At 47.0% G+C, this 12,161-nt stretch overlaps 1 protein-coding gene across 3 annotated transcripts in view; it reads right to left on the reverse strand.

Moving 5' to 3' along the window:
* Nucleotides 1–1,637: 1,637 nt before the first annotated feature.
* DCLRE1C (DNA cross-link repair 1C) overlaps nucleotides 1,638–12,161 on the reverse strand; it is a 43,945-nt gene continuing 33,421 nt past the window's right edge. For all 3 annotated transcript variants that reach the window (XM_059059177.2, XM_059059178.2, XM_059059179.2), the window contains 4 exons: nucleotides 12,102–12,156; nucleotides 7,122–7,210; nucleotides 5,940–6,034; nucleotides 1,638–3,423 (listed from right to left, as the gene is read on the reverse strand). In XM_059059177.2, the coding sequence (XP_058915160.1) occupies nucleotides 2,444–3,423; nucleotides 5,940–6,034; nucleotides 7,122–7,210; nucleotides 12,102–12,156 (1,219 nt within the window). In that variant the 3' untranslated portion in view covers nucleotides 1,638–2,443. The remainder of the gene's footprint in view (nucleotides 3,424–5,939; nucleotides 6,035–7,121; nucleotides 7,211–12,101; nucleotides 12,157–12,161) is intronic.

Raw genomic sequence — 12,161 nt, forward strand, 5'->3', positions numbered from 1 at the left:
CAAGTCCTGGATTCCTCTCTAAGGCAAATGTAGCTAGCCACTGGGTTTCCTTTGTGACGTATCTTGGTGTTTTGAAACTTTTTTTTCACTTCTTCAAACGTCACAGTTCTTGAAGTAAAAATCAGGTAGCCACTGTAATTAACCCCGCCCAGTTCTATGCTCTTTCTGAGAGGCCTTAGTGCCTGGTGGTTAAGAGCATGGACTTGGGGGCCTGAAGTGCCTTGTTTGAGTCCTGGCTTCACCCCTTACTAACGACATGGACGAAACCTACCTGTGCCTTCACCTCCTCGTGTGTGAATGGGGATAGTAAGTGTACCTACCTCAAAGGGCGGTCGTGAGGAGGAAAGGACCTGTAAAAGAATTAAGCATTGTCACAGAGTAAGTACCATATGTAAGTATTAGCTGTAATTACTCTGTACTATAAACCTGTACTTTAAGATATTTGGTGGTCACTAGAGGTTTTTTGATCGAAGTCTGTTCTAGTGCTCTTAGCCCTTAAATTTCGTTCAGCCAGCATTTATTATGCCAGACTTGCCTATGAAACAACAATGAAAATGTGGCAGTACGGAATATTAAATTCATGGTGAGATTCTAAAATGCTAAGAATATATTCAGAAGAATGTTTACAGGCATGTTTTTAACACCCACCTTGGGTCATAAGCTATACTATTAAAATGAAGTCTTAAATGGCAGTGAATAGATACAAATGTATGTAGTAGTAACAGTTGATTATGTGATGTGTCATTATGAAGTGTGACTAGTTTTTAGAGCCTAAAATGAAAAATGAAGTTTCTGCGTTCCTGTGCTAGGCCTGTCGTAGTTATGAGTATTGAACGTTTTGCAGTCCCCACTGGTTCTCTCCGGTGACTTTATATTGACCTTGAATTTAGGCAGTGGTACTCATCGGGGAGCTGGGCAGGATATGGAATAATACGTAATCCTGAGTGTGTGGAGTGTATTGCGTCAACAGCTTAGGCTATAGCCTCTGAGCTAGAAAGAGAGGGGTCAGCGTTCCCTTTCAACTTCACATTCTTGCCCTCAGCTACCTTACTATGCTCAGACCAGTCTGTGTTGGTGTCCCTATTAATAAAACTGACTGTTGAGTAATTTAGGGCAGAGACACTTGCTGTAAATTGTGATTCGACATATTCCTCAAAGAACCGTCAGAAAGGAGTTGCGCCCTCACCCTCAGCCCCGACCCCTAATAACCGTGCCGTTTCCTTCCCCTCGCCCCTCTCTGGCGCTTCTTGGCGGAAATGGGAAGTGTAGTTGTCACTGCCCGGTGTTCCTCCCGTGTAAATGGCCGGGGGCTAGTTTATCCTTCTGCCCACATCTGTGAATGGAGGATTCCCTTCCGGGCAAGTGAGGGGCTGGCTTCCCGGGTCCGCTTGACATTGGCCCCCCGGGCACCCGGTCTCTCCTCCCGCCCCGCTGACTCGGAGTCTTGCAGCCTTAATTAGTTCTGGGGCTCCAGTGTTGGAGTTTTGGTTTAATTACAGCGCGGCGCGGTGGTTCTGCGCGTCACTGCTAGCTTAATTGATCCGCAAATTGCTTTTCAGAGACTCTGCTTAAACTCGTTCGAAGTGAAATCTCTGCTTTTGCTTTCTTAATCTATGAAATATCAGCAAACCAAAGCGTTTATGAGTATTTGCTAATAACTTTATTAAATCCACATACATAACTATGCAAAAACATAACCTATCGATGGACTTTTCAAGGAAGCTGAAAGCCTGTTAAGTATTTTCTTTTAGGCTTTGATTTTACCACTGTATTCACACCCATGCTCTTAAGTGATGGAGCACCTGAGATAGGTAAGGGGCTGACTTTCTTCTGTGGCCATCAGTTTATAGTAATAGATGCAAGTTTATTCGTTAAATCTCCAGTGTTTTTACAGCCCAGGACATGGTCTGTCACGGTGAACGCTGTCCTGTGTAAACTTGAAAAGCGTGTGTCTGCTGTTGGGTGAAGCGCAGTGTTTAGTGCCACTTTCTCCCGGCTGCTTGTCGGTGCTGTTCCGTCCTTCTGCTCATGGTCGGTACACTTTCTGCTACAGCCGTAATCGTGCATTCGTTTGTCTTCCTCCCGTCCGTTGTTGTTGCTTTGTATATTCCAGAGCTGTACCGTACTTTCAGGGTTGTGTCTCAGTGAGCCGGATGTTTTCTCATTAGTAACACAGCCGCTCCATCTTCCTGCCAAGGAACGTTTACGTGGTAAAGGCTTCCATCCTTACACACTCGTCAGCCTGCCCACGTCTTTGGAAGTCAGCTTCCTGTAGACACGATATATAGTTGGTTTATGGTTTTTCCTCTGTTTTGATGAAATTACTGATATGTTTGGATTTAGTTCTCCCATATCTTGTTTTCCCTCTATTTTTTGGTCCTCTGTTTCCCCTTTACTGCCGCCTTTTAGGTTATAGGAACATTTTTAAGTATTCCATTTTAGTTTATCTATTAGGATCTGGACTGTTATCTCTTGGTATAGGTTTTTTGGTGGTTGCTCTAGAATGAAGTGAGCTTTTTCTGTTTTCAACTACTATCCTCTCCCCTGTTGCCAACTTCTCGTAGAAACATTGTAAGTGCTCTTGTGTAGGTGGCTCGGCTTCTGGCGTGGCGGGAATTTCAAAGTCAGAGGAGCTTTGTGAATCTGCGCCGCCGCCGAGGCTTGGCGGCCTCTTCTCCGGAGGCGTGCGCTCGCCAGCGCTGAGCGCGGTTCTTTCTGCAGCACTAGGACCCGTACTTACGCCCTGGTCTCTGCTTTTCGAATCAGAGTGTGCGTCCTTTGGGCAGAGTGCATTTTGCTCCACCTGAGGGGCAAGAGGGCGGTTGTCTTTGACTCCTGGCCTGTGGACGCGTCTGCGCGGGGGGCTCATGGCCCCGTTTCTCTCTTGGGAAGATAACAGAACGGTGTCAGGCTGGCTGTCCCAGCCTTGACTTCCTTGCTCCGATATGTGTGTTGACTGAGAAGACGTCTGGGAGGAGATGTGAGTGGATTCCCCGTCAGAGGAGTCACTGAAAAGCCTCGGAGACTGGGAGCCCCCCGCCTCCGTGGAGGACGGGAGGCTTTCCAAACGGCCATCCGTGAGGCCGGCGCTGCTCTTGAAGAACACTTCCCAGCGTGGCGCTTCCCCGTCAGCGCTCCTCCGGAGCTGTGGGACAGGGCCCGTGTCCCCTTGCGCTGAGGCGGGGATCTCTGACTCTTCACTTTCGCTGTTGGATTCCTCGCAATCTATAAAGCCCGCCCAGAGGAGAGCCGGCGTACTCTCTGCGCCGAAGCATCCCGCGCTTGCGCGCTGTTTTTCAGGCTGGTTTTGTGACATCGCGGTTGTGGGAAGTACCTCAGGGTGAAGCGTTTGCTGGTTTGGAATCTTGTGCCTTAAAGGTACTGGCAGAGGATCGTCGAAGAGGTCACTGTCATCGTCCTCCTCTGTGGGATGAACAGAACAGGTGTGTAGGTAACACGGGATGATGCAAAAGGAACCAATTTGTGCTTCTAGTTAAAAATCCCAGTTGTAGCTCCTAGCTGCGTTTTTTAATTCATGGACTTGCGATCAGCGGGAGTTCACTCCTCTTCCCAGAGAGGTTAAAAGGCCCCGTGTTCTTGGGCTGTTCTGCACGGTTTATCTACCAGCCTCCAGCTTGTCACAAAGCCAGGCTGTGCACTGAGACTAAAGGTCTGTGCGCCCCAAATAAGGCCCCAGAGCCTTCATCAGTGGTTCTCCTCTGGAGAGCTTTTAAAATAAAACAGCTTTCTACGCCTCATTTCACACCTACTGAGCCCCTGAAAGTAGGACCGAATAATTTATTTTTTAAGTTAAGTTCTACAGCTGATTCTGTATATCAGCTAGGTTTTCGAACCACCCAGACTAGGAGACACGTTTGCAAAGTCTCTGCTCTGCAGATAGTAGATGCTCAAGGAGTTGGCTGATTGAGTTAACAGAGACAGTTTTTTCTTGACATTTTCCGATGCCTACTTTATGCATATGTTATAGGCTGAATGTCTGCGTCCTCCCCAAATTCATAACTTGAATGTCTGACTACAGTGTGAGGGTAGGTGAAGGTGGGGCCTTCAGATGCTAATGAGCTCATGAGGTGGGGGACCCATGTGATGGGATTAGTGGCCCCGTGAGCTCCGTGCCCCTGCGCAGAGGGCAGAGGAAGGGCCGTGTGGAGTGCGCAGGGAGAAGGTGGCTGAGAGCCAGGAAGGGGGCCCCCGCCAGGAACCACATCTGCCAGCACCCCGGGCTTGGGCGTCCCAGCAGCCGCCAGAACCGTGAGGAGTAGCCCCCCAGTCTCCGGTCATTGTTATGCAGCCCTGTGCCAAGAGCACAGGCCGTGAGAGACACTGGGGGACACAGATGGAGTCAGCTTTAACCAAGACGCTGAGTAAAGCCACACCTAGCGTCAGGTGACCGTCTTAAGCCCGCTGCACCCGCCCACCTACATTCTGAAAATGAGGAAGCATCCCGTGGAGGATGACATTTCCATACATTACAGTGACACGGTGGGTGACGTGGCACGGAACGGGGGGAAGACATATTTTCCTGCGCTCTAATGGCACCTGGCCTCGAAGAAGGAAATAAAATGCTCACGAGGCTACTTACTGTATAGGGCAGCTTATGTCCTAGTGCTGAACCTCGTGGTAAGACGCAGGTAATTATAAGTTAACTCTTTTCCCACTGATAAAGGATGTAGCTTAAAAGTGCATTTTTAAAAGCTGCTTTTAAAGGGAGGAGGAGGGGAATAGAAACTGTCACCCAGCCCCAGTTCACCAGTGAGGAGGTAGGCCCGGAAAAGACGTGTGACAGTGCACAGGTCAAGAGACCAAAGTCCAGGGTTCTATATTACAACTATAGTTGTTTAAGCAAACAGCTATTTATCTTCTTTTCTAAAGGACTTAAGGTGACTAAGATGTCTAGCTACTATACTTGGAGTCACCCTAGTCTCCAAATTAGGGCTTCGTTTTGAGCCACGGGTTAACACATTTGTTATAGCTCCTCCACTAATGTGCCAGTTACCTTTCTGTGGGACTTTTTTGTATCACCTCTAAGTTGGACGGTTTCATGTTCTTCTGGCTCAGTGACTATACCAGTATCGTGGTGTGTTTCAACTGTAAAAATCATCTGTCAAAACATTTCCACGTTAACTCACCTGTATGTATCTGAAAAAAAAGTAAAGTTTCTATACTATTAGAAGTTTATTCTGACACTATGTATTCTTTCTGTTATGACAATACAAAAATTTGAAATTGCTCTCTATGAAAATGGGAAGGCATATAAAAGAAAACATCACAATAAAGTGTTGAAATCCTTAACATTTACACAAACTGATAGCACACCTACACCTAATAAAAAAAAGACAAATGTCATCGTTCATAGGTACTTTCCACCATCGTGTACTGTTGATGTCTGTATAAGCTGGTATAATCATACTGGAAAACAATTTGGCAATATGTATGTATCAGGCACCATAATTTCTACAACTTAACCCAATAATAATGAGAGCCTGTGAAACAGACTTACAGATAATGTTGCTCATCACAATATTTATAAAAGTGAAAAGTTCAAAATAACCTAACATGTACAATGACAGGTCAAATATACCATTATATAGTCACGGCATTCAAAAAAGTACCAGACGTGTAGAAAGGTGGGAAGATACCCTATATAATAAGGAAGAAAGTCAAAACTACCCAGAAATGATAAACTATGAGAGTAAGTCTTCATTACCTTGGATTAAGCAATAGTTTCTTGGATATGACACCAAAAGCAAAAGCACAAGCTATAAAAGAAATCAGATAAATCGGACTTCATCAAAATTAAAAATTTTACACTTCCAAAGACATCATGAAGAAAGTAAAAAAGACAGCTTTCACAGACCAGAGCACCCTGAAAAGCGGTCTTGCAGGGAAACCCACACCTGTGACTCCAGGGTCATTCTTACCCGAGTTTAGGTGGATTGTCCTTGCTCGCTTCAGTTTTCCAAGCGGTTTATACTTTGGCGCAGCACTTCGGGAAGATCGACATAAAGGCTTTAAGCTGAAATGAATACGAGTATTTTATTTTTCCTGTTGGGAAGTTGCTGGAAGGTAAGCAACACTTTGAGAGATTATAAAAACCTAACTATGGGGGAAACCATACCACTGCTTTTCAAAAGTGAAAAGCAATGTTTAATAATTAAAAATTACTTTGGGGGCATCCCTGGTGACACGGTGGTGAAGAAGCCACCTGCCGACACGGGTTCGAGCCCTGGCCCGGGAAGATCCCACATGCCGCGGAGCAACTAAGCCCGTGTGCCACAACTACACAACTACTGAGCCTGCACTCTAGAGGCCGTGCGCCACAACTACGGCCCGCACGCCTAGAGCCCGTGCTCTGCAACAAAAGAAGCCACCACAGTGAGAAGCCCACACACAGCGATAGAGTAGCTCCCTCTCGCCGCAAGTAGAGCCCACGCGCGCGCAGCAACGAACACCCAACACAGCCAAAAATAAATAAAATTATTTTTTTAAAAAAAATTCAGTACAATAAAGTGGTAAATACAAGCACTTAAAACAACCTGGTAGATATTCATCTAATTGTAGGATTGAGGGGAAAGCAAAACTTTTTTTTTTTTTTTTTGCGGTACGCGGGCCTCTCACTGCTGTGGCCTCTCCCGTTGCGGAGCACAGGCTCCGGACGCGCAGGCGCAGCGGCCACGGCTCACGGGCCCAGCTGCTCCGCGGCACGTGGGATCCTCCCGGACCGGGGCGCAAACCCGCGTCCCCTGCATCGGCAGGCGGACTCCCCCAACAATTGCGCCACGAGGGAAGCCCAGAAAGCAAAACTTTTACCTTTGTTCTTACGCTGCAGAAAAGCAGGTCCTATTCTAATAACCTATTAAGTAATAGAGGAACACCTGGCATTCAGGGAATTCAGTATCGCAACGGCTTCCTTAGGCCAGATTCCCAGAAGCATTTAGGATTGTATGTAACACACTCACGTGAAGAAAGCCCATATGCTCCCAACCAGTCCCATATTTACAGCCACGCCCATTTGACGTCCCTGCCCCTGGTTGCCGGCCCCAAACTAGTCTCTGGATCCATCCCGTCCAAAAACACAAGTCCCACAAGTAGTAACTACTCACATTTCTTGAACTTTACCCATAGTTGAGCCTAACGGGATGACATTTGGATATACATTCACAGGATAGATGTAGCTCAAGAAATCTTTAATCTGGAAGAAGGAAAATAAAACGCATCAGTTATCTCTACAGTGAAGAGCCCCGGCGTTAGAGGAGCAGATAAAGGGATGCGGGGAAAGAGAAGCAAAAGCCTCTCAAGACGTCCCAGTGCCGGCTGCACGTGGGGGCGCCCGGGGACCTCCTAGGAGAACAGAGACCGAGCCCCGAAGGTGCCCTAACCGCGCTGTGCTGGGGCCCGGGGGTCAGGAGGTTTGGACGCTCGTAGGTGATTCTGCTCTCCAGTAAGGAGCGAGGGTCACGGATGGATGCAGAGGCTCCGTTTCTTCATGTGACATTAGTTTCCTTCCCTAGGGTCACTCACCCGAAGTTAACCAAACCCCTTCAAGGAAGCAAGAATTCAGCTGAGTATTTAATACGCACAAGGAAACAAGGTCTTCGAATTGCTTTTCTTTCCTCCGACATAATAATCGTTAGCAATACCAAGGGGAACTACATCTTTGAGATTGCTTGATTTGTTCTCAGGGTTTATTCTAATCTAAACAAGGCCATGCGAAAATGTCATGAATACCTTGATTTTCTGCAAAGCTCAGAACGCTAAACAGGCGGAATTCTGTCACTATTCCTCAAAACATCTCCAACAACCCAGAAGCGCTTCTGCTCTGCCACTTATTAGATCTTGGTGAGCTTGTGATCTCCGTTAAGTTACCTAACGTCTCTAGGTCTTATATTCTTCATCTAAAAGTATAAGTGAGATAATGTGGGTAAAGTGCTTGGCCCTGGAACCTGGCACATAGTTAAACATTCAATAAAATGATCTGTTACAAAGTTGGTAATGACAACACAAAAGACTTGTATTCCCTTCTGCAAATGGGGAGACGGAGACACAAAGTAATGATTAGTACCCAACTTTTTCAAATAAAGCACCAAGTCAAAAGTGGTAGGAAACCCAGGAATTATTAATAACTCCGTATTAAAATAAAATGGGAACCTTCAGACAAAGGGGAAAGACAGGAAGATGCATGCTTTGGATACTTCCCATAAACAATTTCCTTCGTCCTTTCAGAGCAGGCAGGCAAAGGGAAGGCATTATTTACCTGGCCCGCGACCTATAGGATTTGCATAATCAATCCAGAGTCGAGGCTGGTAGAAATCTGAGGCTTTTGAAGGGGATAAGAGCGAAGAGAGTCAGGCCAGACCCACCAGAAACGGTTCCTATCTACTGAGAGATGAAGTGGCCACAAGGAGACAACAGATACCCAGTAGAGGGCACCCTCTCCCACTGGTCCGCACCGAAGCCCTTTCTTCAGATGCCTGCCTGCAAACTACCCGTTAACACAGTCCGTCCTCGTTCTGGGCAGCAGTTCTGCGCCATAAGCCGCTGCAAACAGGAGACCGCTCTGTTCCCGGGGGAAATAAATACAGCGTTTCCGTGAACCTCCAGCCGCAGCGCTCTGTCCGCCGTGTTTTACGTGTGCTTCCGTTTAAAGACACCGCACGTAGGACACACTGTCGATCCACGCACACCGAGCTCATCGCCAGTGGCGCTGCGGCTCACGCCTCAACGGGACTTGGCCGGCACAGGCACCGCCTCAGCGGGGCACATCTCGGCCTTCCTGGGCCTCGGAACGCTTGAGAGCACTTCAGCGCTACCCATGGCGGCTGATTCGAGCAGCGAAATCGCCCCCAAAGCACACAAATATGGAAAACGCGGCCGTAAGGAGACAGCAAAGGGGACACGCGTTTACAGCCCGGGAGCTGAAACAGGAAGGCAGGAGGCCAGCCTGCGCGCCCCGAGTCGGGAATGTGCATGTCGGGCGTCTCACATCTTCGGCGGCCCTGCTGTGCGCGTGTGCAAACGACCGCAGACGCCACTCGCACTGATGTGCGGATTCAAACAAATGTCAGCGAGCGGGCAGATTTGTAAATGAGGGATCCGCAAACAAGGCGCACCAACCGTACTCGGGGGTGGGGGGGAGGAAATGATCTTTAAATCTATTCACATTTGTTTTCCTTTTCTTTTTGGTCTCGCCACGCGGCATGCGGGATCTTCCTTCCCTGACCAGGGACGGAGCCCGTGCCCCCGACAGTGGAAGCGCGGAGTGCTCACCACCGGGCCGCTGGGGAATGCCCCCTACTATTTACATTTTTAAATACAGCTCAGCATGTTCTGTACACAGGATATAGGCGTATTACTTAAAGCCGTTTTCCGGAAAGCCTCTCTCTCCTCCCTGGACACAGTGAGAGAAGACGAGTAGCCAGAGCTCCGGGTAACCCCGCCGCCGCGAGCAGGAGAACTGCTGTCACCCGAGAGGAGGGGGAAGCCGCTCAGCCGCTCCACGCCTCTACCCAAGCGGCAGGGAGATGCCTCCCCACTGGCAGCTAACCCCACGGGATCCCAGGAAGGCTACGCTTCCCAACTTGGCTGCTGAAGAGCGATAAGAGCACTTACGAGGGAAAGGTTTTCCGCAGTGAGAAGCCCTCCCTGTGGCTGAGACAGAAAAGGATGCTGAGGGGTACGAGGAAGGCTGAGCGACAGTGACGCTGAGCCAGATGCCGCGAACCCAGGACAGATCACCAGGAAGGGGCTCTGACGACAACCTAAAAGTCAGGATAGACTGACGAAGAAGACACTAACGAAAGTATACCATCCCGATGAATTCCTTCCAGGCTGCTCTCAGATAATCCATTTGTGCCTGCGAGCTAAGCCCAGTTACTGAACAGAGATGTCATTGTGCTACTTTGATAAGAAATGATCGTTTACAGTTTTCTGCCCGGCTTGATAAGAATGCTGCTACCTGACCCCAATGTTCACAGCAGCACAATTCACAACAGCCCAGACTCGGAAGCAGCCTAAGTGTCCACCGACAGACGAATGGATAAAGAACGTGTGGTACATACATACAGTGGAATATGACTCGGCCGTAAAAAAGAAGGAAACAATGCCTTGTGCAGCCACATGGGCGGACCTAGAGATGCTCACACCCAGTGAACTCAGCCAGAGAGAGACAGGTATTATATCACTTATATGTGAAATCTAGAAAGTGATACAAATGAACTTATTTACAGACATAGAAGCAAACTTACGGTTACCAAAGGGGAAAGGGGGTGGGGGAGGGATAAGTTAGGAGTTTGGGACCGACATATACACACTGCTATGCATAAAATAGATAAACAACAGGACCTACTGTAGGGCACAGGGAACTCTATTCAATATTTTGTAATAACCTATCAGGGAAAAGAGTCTGAAAAAGAATGTAGATAAATATATATTTATATATATATAAATAACTGAGCCACTTTACTGTACACTAGAAACTAACAACATTGTAAACCAACCATACTTCAATAAAAAATTTAAAAAAAAATAATGCTGCTACCTGGAGCTCTGCAAGAATCCACCTGTTCAAATCATTGCCACGCCCATGCTTCACAGCTGCAGAGCTGGACCCATGTACCCCCAATACGAAAATAATCGCTATCGGGGAAATGCGTTAAGTGCAGAAAGGGCAAAACTAAAATTATGTATGACTTCAAGTGTCATAAAAAGCCAGCTTTTATACTGCTTTTTCTCCAATACATGAAATTACTGAATCCCTGCACTTGTAAGATGCTGGCATTTACTTTGGAAATGCATGAGGACTCTGCAAATAAATTACGTATGTCAGCTTCCCATTCTAGTTTGTCAATTTCCTATATAAAAAGTACCATAACAGGGACTTCCCTGGCGGTCCAGTGGTTAGGACTCAGCGCTTCCACTGCAGGGGGCACGGGTTCGATCCCTGGTCGGAGGGCTAAGATCCCTCATTTCGTGTGGCACAGCCAAAAAAAAAAGCACCATAACAAAACCATTTTAAGCCCTCTTCAACTGAGTAATTCTACTATACTAGATCCTAAGGACAGGGTCTACACCTCAGTCACCTTTGTTCTTCCTCATTGCTGAATATTCATGACTATTTTTTTTTTTTTTTTTTGCGGTACGCGGGCCTCTCACTCCTGTGGCCTCTCCCGTTGCGGAGCACAGGCTCCGGACGCGCAGGCTCAGCGGCCATGGCTCACGGGCCCAGCCGCTGCGGCACGTGGGATCTTCCCGGACCGGGGCACGAACCCGTGTCCCCTGCATCGGCAGGCGGACTCTCAACCACTGCGCCACCAGGGAAGCCCTCAGGGCTATTTTTTAAACGGCTTTTCAGTACAATCAAATTTTGGAAGAGGCCAAGAATCTGGACAGTGCCTTAAGGCTACCAATAGTGAGATTTTATCTTCAGCACTCCTTCAAATAAGATTTACGATTCTTTTTTTTTTCAATCTTCTTTTTTTCTTACTGAAGTATAGTTGATGTACAATATTATATTTAAGTTACAGGTATACATGCAGTGACACAACTTTGAAAGGTTATACTCCACATATAGTTATTACAGAATACTGGCTATATTCCCTGGATTGTATAATGTTGGAGTATCTTCTTTTATCTTAACTATTCCTTCCTTGGGGAAGCTTTTCATGTTTTGCTTGTTTGCTTTTTAATTTTATTTATTAAACTATAGTTGATTTACAATATTGTGTTAGTTTCAGGTGTACAGCTTCAGATTCTTTTCCAGTATAGGTCATCACAAGACACCAAATACAGTTCCAGGTGCTATACAGTCAGATTTACGATTTTTTATGACACATGAACAGAACTGAAGTGGGGCATTTAACATACATTTAGAAAGCAAGTTGGAAAGAAAACTTTAATCATATGTTTTCTTCAATGTTTAGGCTGAAAACAAGTAATGATAGCAATTTCCTTTAGACTTAGTGACACAGCTCATCCACTGAGATGTCTTCCCTGCATTTCTTTAGGAAAAGCCACAACCAGTCTTAAGCGGTAGAAAAGGAGATGCCCGCAGAAGCCACGAAGGGGAGTATATGGGGTCCTCTTACCTCACTGTAGGAGGAGTGAAAAGAAAAGCAGGCTCTGTACGAACTCTCTCCAGTCCTAAA

This window comes from Kogia breviceps, chromosome 3, assembly GCF_026419965.1.
Source record: "Kogia breviceps isolate mKogBre1 chromosome 3, mKogBre1 haplotype 1, whole genome shotgun sequence".
In the NCBI taxonomy this organism is placed as follows: Eukaryota; Metazoa; Chordata; class Mammalia; order Artiodactyla; family Physeteridae; genus Kogia; species Kogia breviceps.